The sequence below is a fragment of the Bombus fervidus genome, chromosome 11 (assembly GCF_041682495.2).
Source record: "Bombus fervidus isolate BK054 chromosome 11, iyBomFerv1, whole genome shotgun sequence".
NCBI lineage: Eukaryota > Metazoa > Arthropoda > Insecta > Hymenoptera > Apidae > Bombus > Bombus fervidus.
Window position 1 is genome coordinate 9,008,938 of NC_091527.1, and position 27,822 is coordinate 9,036,759.

Genomic DNA, 27,822 nt, shown 5'->3' on the forward strand with positions numbered 1-27,822 from the left:
CCCTCTTTGATTACCAATTGGCATTCATTAACCAGAGAAGATCGTATGTAGAACGGTAATAGTTCAACAGTCGAATATCATCCACAAAGGATTGAGAAATGTTAAAAGATTGGAAATAACGATTGAAAGATCTTTTTATGCTTTTTCTCTGCTGAAATGTCAGGATACCCTTTAACATCGTATATTTTAATCGTGTTCTTCTATTACCCTCGAAAATAAAGATTTAAAAAACTTAATTTACCGTAGAGTCGATAAAAATGAAAATGTGACAACTTTCGGCGAGAGTATTTAAAGAGCAAATCAGGGTAGATATTAAATCGATGGGAAATTTTATGAAGAGGAATATATTCTATTGATTCATGATTTATATTAAGCTATTTTGGAATTCGTAATCGTGAAAAGGAAAATAGAGAAGCACTATGATCAGTACAGAAACGTTTATTCGTAATCTATATATAATTTATAAACAATATGTTATCGGCGTTTACAATGGAAAGGGGATAGACTTTTAGCTGGGCTTAATAGCCAAAAATCTATCGATCCTTTTTTGTTTCATATAAAATCATACAAGAACAAATATTATCGCCGTGGCTTTTTTTGATTACATATTTACAAACTTTATTTATGTGTAGCTGTATTACACACACACACACACACACATATATATATTAATATTAGCATGTTATACGTATATATTACCATATCGTATATTAATTATGTTAATTACTACAACTTCTAATAACAATCTTAGTAAATTTTCGCGCATACATATATTTAAACGCCAGCGTATTTGTAATTCACAGTGGTCGTTCGTTGTCAAGTGTTCAGCATTAATACACCATCGTTTCCTTTCTGATCTGGTGTGGTAGATAATTTATTGAACGAAGTTGTTTGACGTAGAATGTCGCAATATTTGTTTGGCAAATGGACTCGTGTAATTCCAATGAAAACTTAATTTTAACAAAAACGTACATTGTAGCAGTGCCCGTAATGCGTGTATTAACAAATTATTTGGAATTATTGGTACGAATAATAAATAAATGCAAACAAGTGACAAATAAATATTGATAAATCATGTCACGTATTTATTTTCGAACATCCTGCCATTAAATGGTTTTGTTTTTAACTTGTTATAATTATTATCTAAATGCAGTACCCTTTCTCGCATGTGTCCATTTTCGCAATATTAACATCGTTAAATAAAATCATTGTGTATTCGATGAGCTGCGATAAATGGTAAAAAAACGTGGCGTAGGGAATAAAATATACGAACGTAATTATTATTTCTTATCGAGTTTCTCTGCGCTTCATTTGGAGGAAGTTTAACACAAGATTAAGCTTACTTTGGTCTTAACAAATCTGCCATTTGCAGCAATGCTCGAAAGTTAAACGGGAGTTCAATTGATTTTAAGTCCTTCGAGCCGCTAGCTAGGTCTTGAACTTTCGGTATTTGTCCTCAATGAAACAACAAATCCTATTATGTTCTACCATTCAAGGTTCTTCTCTTATTTACGCATTATACTTGTACAAAACATTTCTATACTCTCTATCTTCTCTTCGATTTTCAGAACAAGGTTTTTGTATATTGTACAATAACATCGACATTACGAACACAGTGCTTTACGATTTCGCAAAATCATGTACGTATCTAGATACAAGAGTATTCATTTAGACAATCAGTTTATTATTGAAAAACGCGGTTCCGTTGAAAACGCAAGACGATTAATCTTAACAATTTAATGTAGTACTTTACAATTTCTCCTTGCTTAATTGTTATTAATCTCTTTATTCGCAAAACTTACGCAATAGCTTCAATAATTATTAGTCGCCGGTATCATAAATCGTCGATCTAGAAGGTGAAGTTTCAAATAACGAACCGTTTTATATCTTGCTTAGCGATCGGATGATAAAAATTTAAGCGAAATATGTTACAAGCACTACTCGGAGTGTCATTATGTGAATGACATTTAAGGTAAATACTTTACCTACCCTTTTATTTTAAGGAGCGGTTTACTTTACCAGCTCCGTAATTTACCATTTTCCCAGTAAATGTGCTTAAGTCGAGCTTTTCGTAGAGGTACTAAAATCAAAAAATACGACGTTCCTAGTTAACTTCAGAAAGATTTGCAGCCTCTAGAGACGCGTGGTCTGTAGACCTTTTAGCCTACATCATACGTAAGTGCTCTGTACATCTGTTTGCTGTGTGGCAGGCTGCCATTTCTTCATGATCCTAGGCTTGAATAGGTGACCAAAAGTGGTACGGAATTGTCTAGACATAGAGCAATAAAGGATGAAATTAATAGCGCCATTTAGCAGGGCAAGGATGTCCATCACCTCGCCGAAATTATGATAGCAATTGCGAAAGAAACAGTCGCCCAGGACGCCAGACAAAAGACCCAGAATACCCTGAGGGATCTCTGTGACTAAGAACAAGAGTAACACGGCAACCAGCATCTTGGTTGTTCTGTCTGCTCTTTTTTCAGACTTGCTTGGCCTCCTTGGTACTGACCCATTGCCCATAGTGCCGGCGTTTTTGCATTGATTGTAACTCTTTAACGCCTGCTTCCTCCCTTTTGCTCTGGAACATGATTCGAATCGATAAACAGCTTTCTTTAATCGTCGTTTTTTTCTTCAAAATTCTTTCCTTTAATCGGAATATTTTACGTGGATAGGATTAACAAGTTAAATAAAGTATTCTGAAACTGATCGATCGAGCAACAAATTGGATCAGTTCCGCTGTATATATCTTAATGTTGCGAATTTCTTTTTGCGCGAGGAATGAATAAAGAAAGTAGGGCAAGCACGGTAAAATTTCTATTTCGTACTGTTGGACAATAAATTGTAATTTACGTTTGATACGAAGTTACTGCCGTTAGATTACCTGTAAAGAGCTTTTATCAACCAGCAGCTAATGACGGTAAGTATGACGCAGGGTAAAAGTTTCACGACCACTCCTAGCACCCAGAAATTTAGCTGATAGAAGAAGTCCTTGTGCTGCGAGTAGTCCGCGTCGACTGTGTATGCAATTTCCAGGGTGCCATTTTCGTTCACCGCTTGTCTTCTTATCTGTCAATTGAGGGTTCAAAAAATATTTGAATAAGTGCTTGAATTTCACTCGAAATTTAAGGTTAAGCCTTTTAATCAAAGAACTAACTTTTTAACTTAATTTATGTACTTACTCCGAATACGAGATAGCTCGGAGCACAGGCAACGAATGGCGCTAGAAAACTGCTCCATAGAGCCGTTTTGCAACGAGCCGCTGTACACCAGGAATTGTACTGTGGAAACCTGTGAAAACAAAAGAACAATGCGTTTCATATCGAAGCTAACAAAATTACTCTTTTATTCTGCCAACGGTATTCCTGCTTTTCTCATTTCTCATCGCCCATTTTTATGAATATTTCAAACGTCTCGTAACTAGGAAAATTATATCAACTTATTTAAATCATATTAATTATTTATGCAAATGAAATACTCGACGATGTTCGTAGTTGTACAACGTTAAAGGAACAACGTTCTCTCATTTGTTTCCTTAACTCGTGCTTATCTGACAAGACAGAGGAATGTATATTCCGTAGTCGGAACGCAACAACTGACCTGCAAAGGCAAATTGTTCGAGCGGAGATCAGTTAGATTGATATTTAAGTTTTAAGTTTTATCGATATTATACGTAAAACAAAAAAGAATAAATTATGAATTGATTTTTATTCAAATACTTTGGTCGAGTCCTTAGCTCCTGTTAAGCGTTCCTATTGATTCTTCGCCTTGTCTTAAACGCAGATTTCTTCGTTTCATTACCCGTTGTTGAATTCATTTATAACGGTGAAATAATTCGAACGTTCTTTTGGTGTTTTAAACAAGAGACTCAACCATTTAACGTACGCAATTGAAAGAGTTAATCAAAGGGTTCGTGAAATCAGATATCGATCCACTTTATTTCATGGTATAGCAGTCGTGATTGTTCTTCGAGCCTTCGAGTTTCAAAATACTTATCGTTAGTCGAGAGTTTGTTCAATTGATCAAAAGTAGTGGAACACAAACGGATTTTAATTCGATCTTTGATCGAACCACGTCATTAAGATGACGATGTCAACTTAAATTGACACAAGTAGCGTGTCAAAGGTTCGTTCTATTCGCTTAGAAGAAGAAGAAACGAATTTGAAAGCGATCTGACGGAACAGGTTGATTTCGTAACTTTAATTCCATCTGATCGAAACTGACATCCGCCAGAAAAATGAAACTATCGTGAAATATGGTCCTTGAGGTACATACAGCTGAAGTAACTTAATCAAACGAATGGAATCGACGATATTTTCTTGATCTGTACCACGTATTATCGTGGTAACCCCCTTATCACCTTTCACTTCCTTTTTCACAGTTCTTCACAAAGCAACGCTTTGTTTCAGCATCACTCGAAACGATCCGAATACTTGACAAGAACGTGCTGCTTTGATCGTAGAATATTAAAAATGAAAAAAGTGATCAACGATTTTGAATTAATACTCGACGCGCTTTTTTCCTATACACTCTTTGAATTCGACAATTTAAAAAATCCAATTTGTTTAAATTGATTTCGCGTTTCAACCTGTTACCAGCTGTCGATTACAGTACGCACATAGTCGTGTGAATTTCAAATACTATGACATCGAAGTTTCGAAAGCCTGTACTATTAAATTTCGCAAGTGACGGAATGAATGTATCTGATACATATCCAATTTTCAGCTATCAAATTGAGGCTATATCTTTCCTATTTCATTAACATTTATCTCGTTTTTATCCATTGGAATTGTTTCAAAAGCATTGATCATTTAGTAATCAAAGTTTATTGCTCGTTTTTAAATTACCAAAAATCTTAATGATATATGTTCCAACGTAACTGTATAATAATTTCTTATAGAAGAAGTTTCAGATAACATTTATTTAATATTTCCAATATTTTCTCGTTCACCCGAACAGGGGAATGGTAAAAAGGGAGAAATGATTGGAGGTAATTTTCCACTATTTGTTATCGAAGAGTTTTGTCATGCTCAATTATTTTGTCATTTAATCATCATTCTGTGTTCAATCATATGTGCGTAATTGTATTATTTAAAAGTTACTCGTCACGTATAGTCGTTTCATCGGGATACGATTAATACCGCTTTGAAATGCAAAATACCACATAAAATATCAGGTACTCAAACGTCAAAAGCAACAAAGTGAATGAATGATCGCTATGGACATTGTACATTGTATGTCGTATCACAACTTTAGAACAATAACTTTATAGTTCTATCTCAGCTCATAAAGTTTCTAGTTCTCATCTATTATTCGCATATATTTATAACAATTTTTAGATATTCAAGAAACTTGGACATTGTTTTTGTTCGAGAGTATCTTGGAATTTATCTGTTTCTCTTTTGAAAATTTTACTTTATCACTTCGTCCTTTGGAACTGCTTTTTTAATGGTAATGATCACTGTTTCTATTACATCGATATTTTAATTTAAGTCTTCGTTACATAGGATACAATACAGGCTTCTCAAAGCGAAAATGAGACAATTACCATGATATTGGTAGAATCTGTATATGCATTTCTATGCAACAAACTTCGTTAGGTAAAGAATGAATATTCTTTTTTTTCATTAATTTAGAATTGTCCCAGAGGAAATTTCCATGAGTTCCTTTGAAACTCGGATGTTTTGCCCCTATTCTATATCATTCTTCGTTAGTTATGAAATAACTAGATGTGGCATTAATTAACTAGCGAAAGAGGAGGGAATTTCTTTGAGGGGGACGCAGTAAAAATTTTGGGAAACTAATGACGTTGTGAAAGGAAAATATAATTATCATCGTAATCGTTATGACGCTGAACTCTCTTGGTATCTGTCTGACTATAAACATTTTCTTCACTTGCGCTCGAAACGAATGAACCTTTAAACAAAATTTAAGGAAAAATGTTTGAAGACCATTCTAAAATTTCTAGAGTTTCAGGATGGAATGATAAAGGCGATTCTGACGTAAGTTAACAGAATATCAACGTTTCTCATTAAGCACGTGTCCCATTAAGACTGAAAAGAGATTCTCATGGGAACGTCCTTTATGAGCATAGTATAAACAATTGTAAGAAGCTCGGTAGCATAACCAGTGATGATATAGGTTAAAGATATTTCGCGAATTAGATTTTGTTTTTCCTTTGTTGGTTATGTAGCTTCAAAAATACGCTTTTGCTTCTACGCTACTTACCATCGACCGCGCTACTTTTTTCGCAAAAAGGCAACTGTGCGCATGACAGATCCGCGAACTTATCCGTTCCAATTTGGCCAGAACATTAGAAGCACTTTGAAATCGTGCAACATTAATGAAACTTACCAAGCAAATAATAATAATTAGAAGTATATTCGATTGCACGCCAGAGAATAAATTGCAGCAGCTGAAACAACTAATGTGTTATACATATTCTCCCACGCCACTGTTCCGTGTCATGAGCATTAATAGGTATGTTATGCGGACCATAAATAGAGATTAGTTACGTTATAAACATTCTGTGAGTTCCCTGCGAGGGAATGATATAGATACATTTTAAACTAAAAATGCAATTAAATTAAATACTTAAATAATGAGAAAGCTAATTTCAATTCAAATAGAAATTCGATATTATCCATGAAACATATTCGATCATAAATTTCCAATATTCCGAGAAAACAATAACGAAAAGCGAAACGATGTAATTAAATACAAATAGAGAAAACTGATTAACGATCGCGTGGATATATTATCGAGATATTGAGGAACAGATTATTTTCTTGAAATTTCCTATAAATTCTACCAAATATTATCTCTATTTTCTATTTTCTATTTTCCCATAATAAACGACGTATAGGTGCGTATGGATCGATTTGACACTCTTTTTGTTTTCACTTTTTATCGCGTTATTTAAAGCAGCCTTGTCGCGTTTCATCTCGGTCAAATATTTCTCCATCGTCTATCGTCACGATGTCTTCTTTGTCAATAATACATCGATCGAATGGAGTGGCTCCTCTGCAGGAAAGCACGGGAACGTGCTTTCTATTTCCTCTTTTTCCATTGCACGTTGTTCCCGTGGAGATGGAACGTTAAGGAGGAGGAGAGAAATCAACGCGCGAAAAAGCACAGCTTCTGACAAAATCCTTAATGGGATTAAATATCAAAATACTGCATCAGTGATCGGTAAAGACCACTGTTTGTTTCCTCCTTGTTTTCCCGTCAGGTATTTCTATTAATACATTCTATCTTTGTTCCAAACGCGAACGGTTTAAAGATTCTTTCGTGTTGATTTCACCGACTCGTTGCACAATTCTGTCACACTCTCTGATTCAATATTTGTACAGGTGTAGGAAGATGGAAACTCTGACGTATTTGGCATCGTGCTTAATGTAACGAGTTTCCAAGCGTGGCTACTGTTGTAAAAAGAAACTATTCAGCGTTTAGTTAGACGATACAATACTGTTCAATGCATCACAATTCAGGTATTCATCTATTCGTAAAATTGGAATTTCGTGTGCTTGTGTGGAAAGAAATTCTAATTACTTAATTATATAATAGTTTCTCAGTGTGATTTAAAAACTAAGGACCAATAATTGCTACAAGTAAACTACAGGGGGTTAATTTATTGATAGATTCCTGAAATATCTAAAATTTTATCAAAGAAGCAAGAAAAAAGGAAGGAGAAAATCATCCGATTCTGTGAAAAGTCATTTTAATATTTAGATAGTATATTTACTCTACCGATGTATCTTGATTACTTCATAAAAAATGAAAGCATTGCGTCAGCTGCTCCCCACGGCTGTTTTAATTTAGAAATCGGTAATACGAGCCATTCGAGAAATTGTCTTCGTACAAGAACTCGAGAAAACGAGAAAAATGAAGCGTAATGTTCCTCTGTGAAACGTCATGCAGATGCTTTATTTGCGCGAGCAAATGCTCCAGTTGCCAGTAAAACTGCGGCAAGTGTACTTTGTTAAAGAAAAAATATCTCTGTAGCGAGAAGAACGATCTACCTTATCAGAATTATGCCTCTCGTATCCTTTAGTTATCACTCGATCCTTTGCTCGATACCTCTTGTCACACTGTTATTCAGATACACGAAAGATTGTTGAATGCAAGTTTGGCTATACTTAGCAAAATATATCAATTACAATACCAAAAAACGCAACAACTTTTATTCATTCGATAGATACTTCTTATTAAAGGCGTCGTGTAATTTAGTATCTCGTAAATCGATTTAGCAATCGGCACCGTTCTCACATAATAATCCCTTTCCGTATTATCATGATCGTGTGCTATAATTTTATTCGGGATATCAGCCCATTGTATAGGATGTTTTAGAACGACTGATAGGTTATTCTACATGCGAAAATAAATTTGAGAAATAGAATATGTAAAGCTTCTTTCAATACACGTGCATCAAAAGCACGTGTTTTCCAAAGATTTTATTTGATATTTTTAAATTTGCATATACTGGTAGAATAACCTGATGGTCAGAAATGATGTTATTTCGAATGCCAGCAGCGTTTGTAACTGAATTTTCCTCGTGATCTAGGAAAGTGATAATCACGTTGAAGTATATCGAAGTATACTCTAGTTTCGAATATATTCTTTGTGGTTCTACGATGAATTCCACGCGTGTTATGGAATTAGCTTTTAATTTACGTTCACATTTCTACTGTCGCAAAAGTAGTGCTAGAACGCTAGTATCGAACGATCGATACGGTTTAAATGCTGTGACCATACATGAACATATTTAATTCCTTTGCAGCAACTCTATAAATAAAGTTTTATATAAATATTTTATTTAATTGCTTGTATCAAAATTGTTTCTTTCTCTCAGTGGAATTAAATAAAAAACTGTTTTTGTAGCAGAAAAAAAATGGAACCTGAGTGAACGATTTATTGAATTACTCTACCATATAAATATTGTAAAGAGTACTTTATTTTCAATATTTTATATACTTTAAAATTTTTCACACATATATAAACATCTGCGGTGTAATTATCATTCTTAAAAGCGAAGTAAATTCAACAATGGCCATTGCATCAATTAGTTTTGACATCACAAACATGTAATTGAAATACAGTTAGTAAGTTAAAAATTGTGGGGTGTGATTGTTATCGAAAGACCTCAGGCATTCTATTCACTCATTCACGTTCTTCCACAAATGGAAAAATCCTATATTTTTCGTTTAAAATCACAAATATTAAATAATTCCTGACCCAATTTGTATGGTTTCGTATTAATCGAGGAAGTTACTTACTAAGTAAAAATTGAATTTAAGTGAAAAATATTAATTCAGAACGAAATATTTTACTCACGAAATCCATAGGAACGTGATTAGATTTGACTTCAGATTAAATCTCTAGATGTAGCATTTTCCAAAGATAATCGCGGAAAATTGGGAGTCTCAACGGCGCACTGGAACGAGACAGTAATACAAAATCATCTAGCAAATATTCAACTGACCTGACATTTTCTTCGTGTGTTCGTTGGACATAACATTTGTGTAACTTCTGGAAACTAAGCATGCTTTTCTCTCAACCAGAATTCCCCTTTTTCCTAGTTTGTTGTGTCTCTTTCGACGTGTTCCCATTTATTCACGTTGTACTTTATTACTTAGGTCATTTCGTTTATTTGTGAAACTCTACTCTATTTAATATTTCATTCAATTTTTAATAAGCATACGTTAAAGCTCCTATGATCGAACCAAAAGATCATCAACATTAAAACTACCAGAGTTTAATGTATATCTCGATATATTATACACAAATGAATATAATTTGAGCGATATAATCCCTCACTCTCGAATAACGTAGAACCATAGCGGATCTGATCTTCGTCTTTAAAATCCTCAGTCAGTTAGTTCATACTCATTAGAAGAAGGAGGCAACTTCTCCATATCGCTTCATATCCGACTAGCTTAGGCATTCATAACTTCGATTGCATCAATAGACTTTGTTCAACTGCGAACGGTATTCAACTTTGTTCAACTGTCAACTTCTTTCACAGATCTGTTATCTCTTTTAAAGCACTCATGGTATCTCAGATGAAACTGAGTACTCATGTCATGAGATGAGATGTACTCATGTGTCCGATACTAAAAGTAATGCCCGTTAAATAAATAACGACACGGATGCCTATATTTATTTAATAATTGAAAAAACAAAAAATAAAAAGCCCGTAAATGTGAAAAATTTGGTAGTTCTAACGTTAAAAGTTGTTACTTGCGTCTATTGTTATCTGAGACAATACCATCCAACTCTAGATTTTTTCCATTCTAGAGAATTTTCACACGGTGATTTTCTGTTTTGGGACCAACATGACTGAAGGACGATTACATCTTAGTACTGTAACTTTGTTACATTACTTTCTTCTTCTTTTAATATGGCTGATAGAATCATGTAAAGAGTCTTTAATCGTAGAATGAACGTGATCAAGCGATGATCAATTGATAAAGATTTCATTATCGATCATATTGTATCGTATTGTATCATTTCTGGGAATTTCGGAACGGGAATATGATAATATGCTTTGTCTTTGACAAATGAACATGTCTTGAATACAGATGCATCAAACGAGTTGTTCATTCGCGAAATTATCTTGTTAGTTAGCATTGATAAATCGGTCGATCTGCTAATTTTCAATCGGGCTTATGATCGGCACCAGTAATGACGGTTTAACATGAATATGCACGCTGACGTATACTAAACGCTGATTGAATTTTGATAGAACGACGTGCGTGATAGATTTTCAGGGAAGTATACGATAAAAATGGATAATCCGCTTCGTAGATTGTTATTCGCCTACTCCATACATATCTCGTGGATTTTCGTGTTCGAGAATTTAGAGAAAGGTTATGAGAACAGCTACACATGGATTAAATATTTCTCAAAATTGAATATGACGTATTTTATGTGTGAGGATTCTAGTTTCGTGTCATGTACCGCAAGGATATGAAGTTGATTGGTGTAAAATGTTTCTTGAACTTAATGATCATTTGAGGCTTGGAAGAAAATCCAATCAGTAACGGGAAGTTTGATACTTAAGGCGAGAAACTTCAAGATGGTAATCTATAGTAACTGATAGTTGGTAAATTACTTTGTTCTCTCCAACGAAGATTAATTATTACAAAATTGGTCCATTTACGATATTTCCTGGGCAATTTTCTTTGAGAAACAAAGACATCCGACTAACTGAAAGCTTGCCGCGACCTAACTAACCAACATCTATTCAAACTTTGGTTCGAAAGTAGGCGATATCAAATGCAAAAGTTAACAAGTCAAAAATTAATCCAATGACGAAGCACTCGCGTTATGGACTATCGGTCCTGAAATCAGATTCCGTAAAAGTTACATCTGTATTTTCTACGACTTTGTATATCCGTTTACCCTGCTTCATTTTCTCGAATTTATTTAGGGCTTCGGTATCGTCGTGACTTCCGAATTGATAACAGAACGAAATTTCGCTCGTATACACGTGGAAGTCGATTTTTTAAGAAAATGGAGAAACAGTTATTTATCTTAAACAATTTCCTTAGTTTTTTGAATTCTGTAAAAGAGATATTAGGAATTTCTTGGATTTCGATTAACGAAAGTTTCTTGTCTCGATAGAATTAGTTCCGTCGATAAAAAAAAAGGTTTTATGAACCGACGAGGGAGATTTGAACCTCCAGGAGGTCTATAAGGTTAGCTCCTAACTTACGGGTCCCGATAACGTCAATCTTGATTCGTGAGATTTAATGCAGAAGGTTTATAAATGGTGGAATTCAATAAAGTCCTAAACTTGGTAGCCATTGAATTAATTGTAAAAGTTGAGGGAATTTTTATGATTAAAGGACTAACTTACTTTCTCCATCGTACCGTATCGTACGAAGGATGCAAACATCTAGCGTATCGAAAACCGATATGCCGTTTACAATATTTATTCCAACCGATGTGTAGGTACGTGTATCCGGACGTTCTGTTTCCGATTCTACAAGAGCTTTTACTCCATTCTTTAAGCTTTACTTTTATCAGATTGAAAATCCGTTAGTCGTAAATTTTTGTTTTGTTGTCTCAACTCGGTGCATGTTTGCAAGATAGTTACTAAATGCAAAAGGACCTGGTAATTGCACGCGGCAATATACATTTCTCGTCTTGAACACGGTGCCGAATTCTATAGCACGATAACGGAGACGAAGTAAAGCATCCGCAGAAGCAGACCTTAATCAGGACAGCAGTAACCTAAGCGGAAACCGCTGGGCATGTAATTTGAAATTCGTACCCGCTCCGTCCAATAAAGCGGTTGCTGGATCGGAATCCTACTCACCTAATAGCGATGTACCTCCAAACGGCCAGCGTGAGCGTGATGGCGATGCTGATGGTGTGCAGCAACTGCGTGAAGTGCATGTGGAACAGTACAAACACCGCCCACCCATAAGGAAATATCTGCCTCTTTGGTAGCACGATGTACATATAAATAGCGAACGGAATGTACTCGAGCATTACGAGCATATCGGCTGTTGCTAGACCAGTAAGGATTCGATTTATGGGCGCCGTTACCATGTCTTTCCTTGTTAGGACGATGATATTTAACATGTTGGCCAGGGTACCGAACAGACACACTATCAACGCCGCGTAGCCATGATAATTCTTGTATTCGAGCGCCAGATCTCGAACTGTGCCGTTACAGTAGCAACCAATCTGGTCGTTGCTCGTTTTATAGTTGGTTAGATTGCCGAGAAAGTTTTTCGCGTAATCGATATCTTCGACCGTGATATTCATACTAAGCAAGATGTTTGTATAGTTATTCGGCCGACTCATGGTGTTTATATGGTGCAACAGGAACCTCAGACGTTGTAACGTTGCGTTCAGGTTCATATGGTACCAGGTGTTTTCGTAGTGTATGTGATAGGGCATCGCATTTCAAGGGATAGTTGCATCGTTGCTTCTCTTAGCTATTCTTAGCTGCTCTTGCTGTTTGGTCACGTACAACGTTTATCTATTATGGACCTTCGATATCTAATCATTTCTAAAGAACGGAGATGAGTCTGATATATCGCTCCAAAGGATATTCCCTTATTCCGGAAATAAGTCACACTACACTGGTGGAATTTTTTAATAAGCGGCAGCTGGTCTACCAGCATTTTTCGAACTATTCATGACAAATAGAACGTAATAACGCGGTATCGATAAGGTGGACATATGGATGAGAAATTTTTTATTACTTTTGCATTCGAATGGTCTCTTATTGTTTTCATGGAGGATGTATCCTCCTACGGGTTACAAACTTTCTTTTCTATCGTAGTAAGTTACTTCACTGGGCATCAACTCGTATTTATCATAGTCGCACGCGAGAACTTTACGATTCAAAGAAACGTGTGTTCAATTTATGGTGCACTGGAAATGCATTCGGAGATGCGACTCACGTGGCCGAGAATTTGTCTCTCACCCTACTGAACGTCGTTCTCGAAGAGCATCGTATCCTTCTAACTTTTCTTTTCGCCAAGGGGGAACCAGTTCTCTCCTTTCCACAGCATATTGCTATCGATTTCACATAGAATTCAGAAAAATGTCTTTGAGAACTGAAACTCGTAGATATTCGTAGGAATACCTCAGAGATATTCGGCGCAACGCTGTTAGATGCTTGAAGACCGTCTGCTGTTGTTGTTCCACCTTTCGAAATTTTAATTTTGTAATTTGCGTTCTTCGCATATACTTAGATTTTCCATTAGATCTTGTAACATTTTTCCTCTTTTGTGACTTGGCCTATCAACGATTCGCTCTCGGCTGAAGGAATTTTCTTTGCGATTTGGCTTCTTCGTAATCTTCTCCCTGGTGACGTTCCATTCGCGTTCCACAAATCAGTTCAAGGTTCTTCATTCACCGTGGCTCGTTCCTTAGATAAGATTCACTTTTACGAGTTCCATCAGGCTTTCTAACCAATTCATCCATTTCATCGATCGTTTTTTCCCGTTCAACATATTTTTCAAACATTCTTCGGGGAAACCGGTCACCTTCAACCCTCTTAGAACAGACGTTCTGTCTTCGAAGCTTTAGCCGGTTTTTCCGATCCTTTCACTCTCTTTATTCCTTCCTTTTACGACTCACCGGCTCCCTTTCTATTTACTTACTCAATTTTCTCCCAAAACACTTTACAATCACGAAACCTTCAGATCAAAGCTAGTCACGCGCGGTGATGTTTTCCTAACCCATGATATTATTTACGATTTCGACGCCAGTTCCTCCCAAGGGATAATCCCGCGAGACACGATCAAGGCATTAGCAGCGAATCTTGACGGATTGGAGCTTCTACAGGGACCGACGTTTCGTCAACCGAAAATCGATTCCATAGATGGAATCGATGTCTTTTCCGCCTGTGATCTCGCTCATACGGCAATATTCCTTTCGAAACGGCAATATTCCTCTCGAAACGTCAACAAGACACCCGATCCGAGTGGAAGATTATGGAGTTTCGATCGAATAAATCTTACGCGATCTTCCACGATATCATCTTCGATTTCTTCAGGACTCTTCAACGTAGATGTACCCAACAACCTGGACCTGAAACAGATCGTTCGATTTCCATCAAACGTTCGTATACAGGAGGGAAATGCTGACATTGTCTCTTTTTCTCCTTACCATAACCAAGAAGTAGATATTCTAGCGATTGTCGATAAGAAATGGAAATAGATAAGTTTGTAAGATATCAGAATTCGTGGAACGTTCTGACGAATATCTAAATGCTAATTACGAGGAAGGTGTTTTGGCCTTGTGGTGGTAACTAGACTGCGAATATTTATATGCCTTTATAGAAAATTTAAATATAATATGATAGTAAAATTAGATGTTCCTTAAATTATTTCAAACTATTATCTTTATAATCTGGCTAATGACTAATCTCTATCGTGAAACTTTGCTCTTTCGAATATTCTATATGCTTATGCTATATACTTTCCACAGAATTCAGTAGTTTGCTTCGTGGAAAGTGTATAAACTGAGTAAATGTTCGTAGATAACCGTTGCTGCAAGAACCTAGTAATAAGAATTTGAGGCATGTTTTTGAGACGACGAAATAATTTCGTAGAACGAAAGAAGAGCACGGAGCGACGAACAAAAGCTAACGAAACGTTAATGCACATTGATCAGTAATGTCATTTATGCTTGTGTTATTTCATTATGTGACCAACAAAACTACTAAATATTATTTCAAATTCAAAGATGTTGAAAGTTGAACCAGTTAACTGCGGAATTTAGTTTTAGAAATCTCTCATAGGATTAGGTCGTGAAATGCGTAAATAAATACAAGCGACGACGTGTATACTCGTCAAACGCAGTGAACTGGTGAAACGTTCAAATATTTACGACGAGACAGATTGTGTATGAAAACACGTTATCTGATTCTACTAAGGGGATTGTTATTATAACGTGTATAAAAGCTGAAGATAATACGAATACATAATATTTAGGACACATTAACGGATGCCATATTTATTTCGTTAACGCAACGGAAAATTTCAAGATCGCAGTTTGTTATTCAGAAAAAGAAGTTTGCAAAGCAAAGAAGTAGATTGATGGAAAAAACTTCAGATAGGACGAAACTTTCCAAACTGGAGAGCTTTGGAAATTGAGAAAGTAATCTCCTGGTCTGTTTGCATTTTTATAATAGCGAAGAATCTGTGTCTCCTTGGAAAATGTACACGTGCCGATTGCGACAGATTTTAACCTGCTTGTTCTCGTATTGAGTTCTAAAAGAGAAAATCTTATGAACAGTAATTTGGATGTTAGGAAAAAGAATGGAAAATAGAGATGGATTTTTGCGGCCGTTGATTATATTATACACACATATTATACGCATATATATATATATTATACACAGGCTTGGGTATTTTGTAAGTAAAATACTTGAGAAATAATTTCTTAGATCTACTTCATGTAAAATTTTTGCACGGTTGGTGTGTTATAAGGGATACACTGATGACAACTCTAAACACTTTAATCTGCTTATAAACTTTCGATGCGTGTATAATGTTTGTTTTATTAATTTTCTATACCGATGCAAACTCCTCGAACTTCAATAGATTACTCCTTCGTTTGAGTTGCTTTCTAGTGTAATTGCTTCTTGACTAGTTCTCAGAATCTTTGGCGTATCCTCTGACATTATGGTAACTAAGTATTCTCCGATACTATATCACCGTGGTATTATAAATCTCGTAAGAGATAGATATTGTAACATAATCTGCTAATATTGTTCTATAATATTTCACAATATTCATATGTGAAATTTTAGGGGTGGTCACGCATAGATGTCGACATATTCTGCTATATCCGTACATTAATTTGTTTTAACATCTTCGTAGTATAATAATCAGATATTGTGAAAGTTAAAACTATACAGAATAATCCTTGAATTCTCCACGATTTTGCATACTCGCTTACACTACTTCTCCTTTGTTAAATTTACTTGAACCTCATGATACTACCGTCGTGACTTTCTTATCGGTAACGGGTCGAAATTTCATTCGTTAAACGCGTTATAGATACCGCATTTTCGTCGCGATTTTGTTGTTATATTATTAAAATCCGCCCGCGTGGTCGATTTTAGCTTTTAGAGGTACATATTAGTAATTTATTTTTTGGTCGTGTTATAGTGGTGAATAATGGAACGGCGTTGACAATGGCGAGATCTATAAATGAACGCCACATACCGTAAAATCTTCCTACGAACGGTAAGTCGCATATTTTTGATTCTACCGATTGTGTTTCTTGCATGTTATGGCGAGCATAGTGATACGAGTAGCACGGAGCTCGTTTATACTTAACATTTAACATTGTATTTTATTTCTTAATTAACTTGTCGGCTACTTTCGTATGTAAGACACGTTAATTTAATCTTTGCTTCTCGTAGAGAATTTTTACTAATTAAAAAATTAAATTTAGATACAATTAAATAAGAAAGTATCTCGCGATAAGACGAATAGATTCCGAAATTAAAGCAAGAAAATTAATCAATTTTTGGTTTTCCAAAACTATTGGTTCGATGTCAAAGGTACAAGCAAAGTAGTTTTACAAGTAAAATATTTCCTTCCGCATCCTCGTTTAATTTAATTTTACGATTAAAGTCATTTCTTCTTTTTGTTTAATTCTACTTTCTAATTGAAAACGTTCAATCGGAAGAGAAATTTAAACCGCTGGTTGTTTCGCTAATCAAACCTTGTAATCAAGATTTTCAGCACACATAAAAGCAAAAGATACGTGCAATTTTGATTGGCCGTATTCATGAGCCGCAATTTATATGTATGTGCGTTCCTTATAACTTTTGTCTCTGTGCTCGCTTTATGTATTTGCTCACTGCATAGTTTAATCTGGAAATTGGAAGGTACAGAGAAAAATTTGATTCGCTTTGTTAAGTACAAATTTTCGAAGTATTTATATATATTAAATTTAACTTTAATTAAAATTCGTATAATTGAAATTCTGAAAATCTCAAAATTTCAACGAATAAATTTCAGCAATTTTGATGAAAATACATCTATACCTTCTAATATTTGAACTAATTTTCATATAATATAAACCACCAATTTTATTTATGCAGCGTATGCTTTGCTTTGTTGGGATTGTTTAATGTTTTTCTCGAGTTGACAAGTACATACAATTTAAGACTTAATGAGAGAAATCGCATTGCATTATTGAAATCGATTACGACTGCTTATAGTTTTCCTCTTTAGAAATAAGTAGCAGTACTTCCGACTGTTCGTATTTGTCCACAAATTTTCGTTTATGATATCGATATTAGAGTCGCGAAGTAAACAGATCTACGAAATAAATAATTATATCGTTGTGATTGCTTCCGATTTTCGTGATTTTCCTCTTTAATATCAAAATCGTGAAATGATCATTATACGTAATAGCGTTCAAAGTGATTACTCGGATTCTTGTTGTGAAGGATGCTATTAAGCAACTGTAGCGTCTCTGAAGTGTTTATCTGTAACGCTCATTATGTTTACTTTAGATTTTTCTGTAATCAGCTCCTTGTTAATGGACTCAGAAAATTATTTTATTTATGTTTAAAAAGTAAGTCATTCGCGTCGGGAATAAAACGTCAATCTTATTTCCTCTTCAACTTGTATAATTTATTTTTTAATGAAGTCACACCTCAAAAATGTTGGAGATCGCTGAGATGATTTGATTTCAGAGCTGGATTGTAATAAAAATCGTAAAAATAAAAATCACAAGTTCATCTAGAATGATTACTTGTAATGAAATATTATTTACTGTAGGTAGAGTTCGAGCAAACTTTTCCAGTCTACCTGTAGCAATCATCCATTTGTAAATATAAAACAGTGTGAGCTATCGATTTTTACACGTATTACATACAAATATATATATGTTCTCTTACCCAAAGCGACACATTCTAACTTCTGAAATTTGTTGCGTTTATTCATCGATATCCTTCGTTTAAATGCCGCGTACTAACTTGTCGTCGATGCGAAATCTTGAGATCAAGTGTAAGACAAGTTCACCCACATGCATCGTGTGTTACACGTTGGATCATCGACTCTGTTATTTTTTACACGTGTCATCGATATCTTCTACAAGTTGTAGCCCAGACACGGATTAAACTTGCGAATTCACACGATCCCAAAAGTATCTTATTTCGTGTAGCTGGATGTTCTGACCATAGGATTAATCAATCGCATCTGATACTTGTCTGCGATGGGAATCGATTGATATACGACACGACAGATGCTCGATTACGACGTTAGATCACACGGAATGGTCCATTCATTTATTTTTGATTCCTTCCCTTTGAATAGAGACGCTGTGCGTCCTACTACTAGATCCTATTGGGCGGTACGTCTACTCTGAAGTTTATTCTGTGCTCTAAGTATCCTCGATGACTATTGCAAGTTGCGATGTGACCACTTTCGGTTCGCGTGGGAGTATGCGAGGACCCTAGAGGAGTCGTAAATGCTACGGATGTATTTGGACCTTTTTAATCGAGGACAAAAACATTCCTGCGATGAGAAAATTACAATAGTACTTCTAGAACGCAATAAACATCATAGCAAAGTGAAAACAATTTTTTTCGGAAACATAATACGTACCTACTTACCTTTTGTTTATGTGTGTGTGTTTGCACGAGGTTGTTATACATAATTAAACTTATTAATGCTTGTTAGAAAACTTATCGATAATATTTGTTTCTATGTATTTTCTACAATACGAAACATTGTCTGCCGCACAAAACATACTCTATTTCTTTCTTTCTTCTTTTAATTCTTTAATTCTAGTGTATTTATTATCTGAAAAATGTGCTTAACATCACGTTGTGACGGATGGTTGTTAATTTCATTAATTTAGTTCCGAATTAAATCAAATCTGTCATTTGTGACACAAAACGTGCTGTTCTTCTGTTAACAGAATCCGCAGAAAAATATTGGTGGTTGAAATTTTTTCAGTTCGCAGAATTCTTTCATATCGTTGGTTCCATAAAAACGGAATATGAGAGTGAAACCTTTTAATTTTTCAATTTCATGTTTCTTTCGATTTTGCATCTGCAGAGAGCATAGCTGGAATGTCGTGTGTTTAAAAATTCTTCGAGTTACGAATTTTACCAATACATACATATATATATATATATATAAAACTATGAACTGTATACAGCGGTTGTTTTAGTTCTCGTAAACTTTTCCAAGCTTCGTGTATACATATATGCGAAACTTGCGACATAACATGAGCAAAAATGTTGTACAGTCGATGGATAAAAAATTTAATACATCATAAAATGAAAAGGTACGCATAAAATTAAACGATAATATAAAAGAAAGGTATAAATATAATATATTATAGTAATATAATTTGTTGGTTTATCATATGATGCTGGTTGTAATATACAACGTTTCAGCGGATGTTACTGACTTTTTTCTTTAGCTCGGTTTTAGTTTTGTTTTAATATTAAGCTGATTTTTTCCCTTTCGGCTAGCTGTGTATTAATATTAAAAATACGAACTCAAGTCGTGAAATGAGAAATGTAGTTCAACGTATGATACGCTTGGTAATTTTCTCATCACATCTGTGTTCACAGTATGTAATTAAAATGTTAACTTGTAAAAAGGAACTACAAATGTATTAAAATATTTATATGGTTTCGTTCTTAAATACACGTAAAAATTTTTCTTTTCTTCTATCTAATTATGCTAATGTCCGAGATAAGTAAATGATAAAGAAACACGTTAATTTAAATTCTTTGATAATAGATTTTAATTAGAATTTAAAATATTTGATTTCAGTTGCTCTGTCACAGTTCATTCAAAAAGTAAATATTGAGAAAAAAGATTATACGCGACTACGTGAAACTGTGAAAATAAAAGAGCAAGATATACGTGTTTCACTCAGAAATATAAAATAGGTACACATTTAGATATTTTTAAGCAACTGACATAGTTACCGAAATTGCAGATAAATAACATTTACAAATGCCGTAGTCTGACGCGCATAGTATTTAAACAGAATTTAATCGCCATTGTGACAATTGTTAATCAACGTGGATGCTCGACTATGACATTTTTGTAACTGGTAACACTACACTATTGGCTAACTATATCAGTTACATAAACATATCTATTTTATATTTTATATTTCCGAGTGAAATACATATGTATATCTTGTTCCTTTTTTTTTTTACCTTTTTACATTTGCATGTTTTCGGGTATCATTTTTTCCAATATTTATTTTATTTAATCCTTTTTAACACCGGCGAAAACCTTCAGGTAAAAAAAATACGTCCATTCTCTTCCTGAATTCAATGATACAGACACATGAACGTTTTTTTGCAGCCTGTAACTCACATCATTTTGCTTTTTTCCCGATATACTACATAATTTACAACATTTCCGTGACATTGTGTCAAACATGAATCGATCAAGGCCTGTAAAGCTAGAATTAATTGAACCGTTTTTATATTACAAAAATACAAATAAATATATATACAATACATACATACATATATACATATATATGAGACCAAACACAAAAAGTGCTTGAAATAAATTTAATTTTGAGAGATCTTCGCCTTTGTCGTCTTTTCTTTCCTTCTTATACGTAATATTTGGTTTACCAGTACCATGTTCTATCTATAACGAACAAGACGGATGGTATGTTACAAGCATATTTTTGATATATCACTTTCATCTAAAGATTATTGATCGCTTCGTTTGGTCGCCGTGTTCTAGTGGAAATAAACGTCAAATTCAACAACGTACCGTACATACACCGAACATTCATGTATGTGTCGGTCGCTTGTTAGTGGTAAGATACATCGGTTCATCCCGATAGCATAGTATCAGATTGTCATCGTTGATTAACTTTAACCATTATTTCACCGTGACAATTGCTCTTGAACTTACTCCATAAAGTTATCGATGTATTTTGAATGAGCTGATATTCTATAGACCACTATTTCTCGTGTAATTTGATAAACTCAAACATGTTTACTGTGTTTATTCCTTGGATTATTCTGCGTAGCTGTAGTCTAATCTAAACAATGTGGTAGTTTATCGTTGATATAGTTTAGTTAATAATCTAGGTATGTATTAGGTATCGAAGGGAACAGGCATTGTTTCAGAAGCAAAAATGTTGTTAATATCACTTGCAGGGAATATAAACAAAATTATTCTAGTGTTTGATAATGAAGGCTAACTTAGAATGTGTTTATTTCCAAGGTCTTTTAAAATTTATAAAATATAAATTATGCAACTATCAGATAAATTAACAAGGCTGAATTGAATCTGCTTTCTTTCTATCGTACTTTAATTTAGATTGAAGTTATCATTGGCTGACGATTGAAGCTTTCTTTGTTAAACTATCCGTACGCGAATTTTCTGTAGTGGTTCATACGTTCGCAATTTAGGACAGATATAGACAGACGAAACCGTAAAGCGAGTCATGGGATAACGTTTGGAAAATGCTATTTGAAATTGATGTCTTTTTCCTCTCGTTCGTCAAAAGTTCCGAGTAAAAGTCTGTTGAAAATTCTCATTGAAACGACTGAGCATTTCTAATTTTATTTTCGTTGAATCTCATTAAAATTGATGATATAAGAGGTCGAACGAGATTTCTCCGAGTGTGTCGTGAAATGATTTCCTCCTTTTTCTTCAAGATTGAATACGCTATAAGGAAAGACGATTCGAATTTTTTAAAGAGGAAAAATGATACAAAATCTTTCTCACATTTACACGTAAGTAAGTTACGTTGCAGCGCTGTAGTTAAAGAAGAGAGATTTTTGTATGTTTGTATACCAAGGTTTGGAATTTCTAATGAAAATGTCAAAGAATTTCATCGTACATTAAGGAGAGATTATTCTCTTCACGCATGAGTGAAAAATAAATTATTCATGATGACGCAGTTGTGGCGCAAATCGCTTTTAATTAAAACACTGTTTGTTAAAAATATTTTAGATTTGCGTGGCTGAGTAATTCAAAATATCCGCGAATATTCGCCAACGCATACCGACGTGTCTTTCTGTTCGCGTACACTAGCATATAGGACAGAAACCGCGGGCTGTAACATAGGCTTTTGAAAAAGTATGACGTAAAACGAATAAAATTTTGATTATGTGCAAGCGAGTGAATCTTTTATTATAGTTCCACGAATCTGTTAACAGTATTGATTTTTAAATAGTACAAACGGTCCGCTATTTTTGTCACAGATTTGAAGCTAGTTTTGTTCAAGTTCCTCACTCTCATCCATCATTTGCCACAGTGTCCTATCTACGAAAAACCACCATTCTTCTCTAACTTCTAAAATATCTTCTTTCTGAAAACAACATTCTAGTTTCTATCTTTATTTATTTATCCTGGCACACATTTATCCGAAATACGTTGGTCGTAATTGCAGTTCATTATCACGCTATGTTTTGATGTATCAAAGAAAAATATTTTCCTCAAGACGCCTTTAAGAAAGGGGCGACCGAGCAACGGCGACGAAACGACGACAATAACATCGACAAAACGTCGATAAAGCGACGTTGTCTTCAAACCGTCATTCCGTGATTTTTATCGTAAATGATAGAAATCACGCAATTCGAAACAACGAAACAAGGAAAATCGAAACAAGCATCGCGAACACGAGAAACAACGACACATCGTCACTGCGGAGAAGCTTCGACACGTCTATCGATCCATCATGGAAAACCTGGAGCGGAGCTAGCTAGTTTCCGTCTCATTGACATATAAAACGCGCATACAATTTGCGTTTCACGATAATTTCTGCGCCATTCTTCGCTGTTCTCTTCTTGTTCGTTATTTATGGTATTTTTGCACGCCTTCACTGCGCTGGGCCGAACTACATATTACTCGCTCCTAGATACACGCTTATTCGTGTCCTTTCATTATTTCTATTTCTCAGGATAGATCAGATTCAAACAACATATTTGTATTCCCTTGACTCGTCAGTGACGATTCTGATGACGTAATTCAAATACTTGATTATCGATTGAAAAAGTAAAGATGCATAGTTATCGTGTTCGCTGGTATTGACACATACGTGGCGTCATGATACAATTGTGTCCAATTGTAAATAATTGCTGTTGACTGTTTTGTGCGTTACATTGCAAAATTACTCAGGAAGTTAAATAAAGCAGTGTGATGAGATGACAGTATTTTAATAGTAGGAAATACGTTATTTAACGTATTACCTTGAAACGCGATTTTCTTGTTGAAAATAACTTGATCCAATATTTTCCCTTAAATATTGGATAAAATTACTATATACCGCTTGAATTTTTTCATCTGTAATCTTTACTGAAGGAAAGTATTGCGACAATGTTGAAGACTTTTAACAAAACCCTGTTATGATTATTATTGACATCATGCAAACAGAAGTTTCATATAGTTGTTTTATAAGACCTTTGAGTTCTGAGTTCGTCAATGAAGTCCACGTTTTGCTTTATGACAGACCTCGCACAAAGCAGAAATCTTTCTAACAGAAATTTTCTAATAGCACTTTTTTAGATATATTGAATATATATTGAAAAAAAAATATACATATATATATACACACGTAACAAAGAGCTAACGTCGCGTAAACTGAATTCTACGTAAGCTCCAAGTTCTTTGAATACCGAATTCACTTCTAAGATATTACCTGTGTGGGATGTGTCCACGTGAGAATGTTTATAAATCCAATTTTGAAGTATGAAAAACATAGAACATGTTCTTTGAAATCGAAGAAAAGCCTCTGTGTGTATGAAAATATATCTCGTTGTTAAAGAGATATGCAGCAGTAGGACTATCGAAGAGTACTGTAGGTATTTCATCGGCTCCCTTTCGAAAGCAATATCACATTTCTCGTAAAATATACAATACATGATTCGAGGATGAATCTGTGATGGAAGTCGGTCGGGTTCTTCTACGCATCGAATCAATCATAAATGCCCCCAAATGGACGCTCCTTTGACGTTTTGATCTACTTATGTGGGACACGGTTCTCTACGGATAACACAATATTTTCTTTGCACTTTGTCCTTTTTACATTTAACGTGTAACACGTGTCTGAGCCAAATATTATAAAAATTGTTATCATAACATTACCGAAAAGATGGGAAAATACAGGTATAAAACACGAAAAAAGTAATTTCACCTGTGGCGATATATTTTTCGAATAAATTTACATTAGCATACCTGATTCCGAATTTTCCTCGCCCTTTGATATTTTTCTCAATTTTCGCGTAAAAAAGATAGGTCGAAGTTGCGGGGTTATAAAATCGATCGGATATTGGAAAATTCGCAACTAAAAAAAAGAAAACGATAATATTTCCACGTGGTATGGTAATTACTATTAATTATCAATGTTTATTCGGCCGCACAGCCAGGAATTAGACTTGGTTTACAGATATCTACATATATTTAAAAAGCTATCTTATCCACGGTAATTAATATTCCACGTTAATTAAACTGCGCCTTTCACAAATAGGGGAGATTTGCCCAACCTTGATAAAAGTTGTTCGAAGAATAAAAAAGGAATTCAGAGAAACGGATACTTTACCGTATATTCAAAACCAAGTTGGTCATTCTATTAGAGATTATGAACAAACATATCATATTGGACAACGAGCATTTCTTTCTTTTATTTATCAATGTTCAATTTATCAATCCATGTTTGGGTTGAATGGGATGAAAAAGCTTTAAAAAAAATTGTATCTGACACTTCCGAAAATATCTAATATCCGGTTGCATGCAATGCGATCAAAAAATACAAAATTATAAAAAATAAAGTAGACCTGGTAACTATCGAACTAATCGGAAGTCTAGAATAACGAAAACAGTAAGTACACTCGAGAAGGATCGTACGAAGAAGCGTCAAGGGAGGGTTGGTGTCCTAAAACTAAGGTTCGTGTCGAGGCGACGTGACGTTAATGATTATTAATGGATGGTTTATTTTACTTCTTTGTGGTCCTAAACGTCACGGGTCAGACACACATTTCTGATAACGGAGATTTTATTTTCGACTTAATAACTTCATTATTTTATAGGTGATCCATAATCCAATTAAGAAAGCTTGACAGGAAATATTTTCAATGTGTAGCCTCATTATCAAGATCTCGCATTAGCGTAATTATCTAAACAACGGACCATGATGAATCACGATGGCAGACACTACTGCATCGTTGAACGATTGCCATCGAAGATTATACAAGTTCTTTTGAGTTCCAATTCCTTCGAGAAAAATATTTAATAGTCTGTATTTTATTCACGAGTACGAGTTATTTGAATAGCTTGGTGAATTATGATTTCATTGAATTTTTTCGTATGTTGATTTTACTGCTCCATTAATTGAAGGTAATTTATTCGGGGAAAAGAATTGTCTAAATATTTGGAAATAATTTGTTGAGAAATAAGATTAACAAAATATTATTTTCTAATTCTTCAAGTTTTCGTATGATTATTTTCGTCGCACGATATTTTATATTGTCTCGCAACGAAATTGGTTTTCATTCGTTTACCAACGTGGGCTATATTTTTATTAATTTCGCATGCATTCCATCTGCTTGTTTGCTGTATGTTTCTGCTTGTACTCTCAGATTGTAGAAAATGATAGCAGATGTCCGTCAGATAATTATGTACCATTATTTTCTACAGACAAGAAATGGAGATTTTAGCATGTTATTTTTAAATTATTATCTCTACATTTTAAGGACAGATAATGTTTATTTTTCCCGGTTAATTCCATTTATCTAAATTACGATAGATTAAAATTGAATTAAAATCTAGTTAAATGGCGGATAAAGAGCTTAATAGGTACAAACGGTAATTCAATAATTTCATACCCGTATTGAATTCGTCAATTGAATAATTATAAAATTAATGGAAACATTAAACATGCTTAAATTAAAAAATGGATCATACTTGCTTGTCTATGATTCGTTCGTTTACTTTGAAATTTTAATTCAGGTGCACTTGTTGAAGCTGGCTCTCATAAATCGAAGTGTCTTTGTCTTTTTCGACCGATATCACGTCCCGTCGCCAATATTTCACACAAGCACACGGTATTATAGTACTAAATAGAAGACGCGAAAGTGTCGCGGCAGGCGAAATGATTCCGCGCCTTTCTTCGATATATTATTCTCTGTAAATTCCTCTTCAGAACGGATTGCTACGCAACAGGTTACTTCGTTGTAAGAAATAACGAAGTGAAGGAAGCGAAAGGAAAATGAAAAAAAGAAAAAGAAGAAAAGTCCGTGATTTACAAACGTGGAAAATTAAGAAACCAAACCAGATATATCGGCGTCTATGTTTCTATAAAAAAAATCTACAATCTCAACACACGATTTTTATTATAAAAAAATATTTTTATTGCAAAAATTAATTGCAATGAAAAAATGAAAAAATATTTGCACTGACTATTATTTATTTAATCAAGCTCGATCTCGTAATTCAATTCATATCGAATCTTCGTTGCGATACTTAGCGCGATTCCATTGACAGTTTTTAAATTAATATTTAATTAAACAGCACTGAAACAGGTTGAAATTAATGACATATAACTCTGATATGAAGATCATTTCGCTATGGCAACAGGTTACTCGGTTACCAACTACGAAGCAGCAGTAGGACGGACAAGTGGTACACGTCGAAAACGGTTTGATGGTCACGGGGTTACTGGTGAAAATTCACGAGGATCCTTCGCTCTGCCTCTCAGTGGCCTGTCTCGCACCAAGAAGGAGCCTGCGCGATAACCATGGTGCTCCACGACGCCCAGCATCCACGCTTGCAATTACAGACATCCGATGAACAGACTCGTTGACAGATAGTCCTTTGTGCCAACAACAAGGCTGCATTGTTGTTTGATGCATTTAGCTAAAGTCCTCCGAGACTGTCAGTTTAAGCAACAGCGGAAATGATTGAAAGTAAAATGTAAAGCGGAGAAAAGGAGGAGAAAATGAAACATAGAAATTTTTAAATGAAATACAAGGCTCGGGATAAATAAAACGTTCGACAAAGTTAAGAGATATATCGTTAAGTGTGGCTTTCTCCGAGCGAAATTATTTTTTACGATATAGTTATACTCGATAGTTTATCCTATATTTATTTTGTTTTGTTCGGTAAATATTTTCGAAATGAATGAAAAATAGTAGGAAATAAAATTGAATATTGGGAAAATTGTGTGAAGCGATTTGAAATCAGAAGGAAGAGAAAAATATTAGAATATTTGAAAAATAAAGGAAAGGTTAAATGACTTCTAATAAAACATGAAAATACTACGAACTCAATAAGAATGTTATAATAGTCCTTAGTAGTATAGCGGATAAATTTTCCATTTTCGTCAAACGAA

General features: G+C 34.5%; 1 protein-coding gene across 3 annotated transcripts; it reads right to left on the reverse strand.

Moving 5' to 3' along the window:
- Nucleotides 1–422: 422 nt before the first annotated feature.
- On the reverse strand, nucleotides 423–27,193 carry LOC139992403 (G-protein coupled receptor dmsr-1). 3 transcript variants are annotated; one of them, XM_072013208.1, is made up of 6 exons: nucleotides 27,082–27,193; nucleotides 26,397–26,643; nucleotides 12,320–14,553; nucleotides 3,180–3,288; nucleotides 2,882–3,066; nucleotides 423–2,578 (listed from the first exon to the last, which is right to left on the reverse strand). In XM_072013208.1, the coding sequence occupies exons 3-6, from the start codon at nucleotides 12,907–12,909 to the stop codon at nucleotides 2,170–2,172; spliced, it is 1,293 nt and encodes a 430-aa protein (XP_071869309.1). In that variant the 5' UTR covers nucleotides 12,910–14,553; nucleotides 26,397–26,643; nucleotides 27,082–27,193; the 3' UTR covers nucleotides 423–2,169. The 3 variants fall into 3 exon arrangements, with proteins under 3 accessions (XP_071869309.1, XP_071869308.1, XP_071869307.1); XM_072013207.1 differs by having other exon boundaries at nucleotides 27,006–27,158; XM_072013206.1 differs by having other exon boundaries at nucleotides 26,892–27,158.
- Between the last annotated feature and the right edge of the window lie 629 nt (nucleotides 27,194–27,822).

Bases quoted from the DNA above. Each gene is read 5' to 3' on its own strand.
- LOC139992403 (XM_072013208.1), bottom strand. From the start codon at position 12,909: ATGCCCTATCACATACACTACGAAAACACCTGGTACCATATGAACCTG. The intron at 3,289-12,319 runs GTGAGTAGGATT...TTGTTTTCACAG, and splicing joins TGGAGGTACATCGCTATTAG to GTTTCCACAGTACAATTCCT. The intron at 2,579-2,881 runs GTAATCTAACGG...ATCATGTTCCAG, and splicing joins TTGATAAAAGCTCTTTACAG to AGCAAAAGGGAGGAAGCAGG.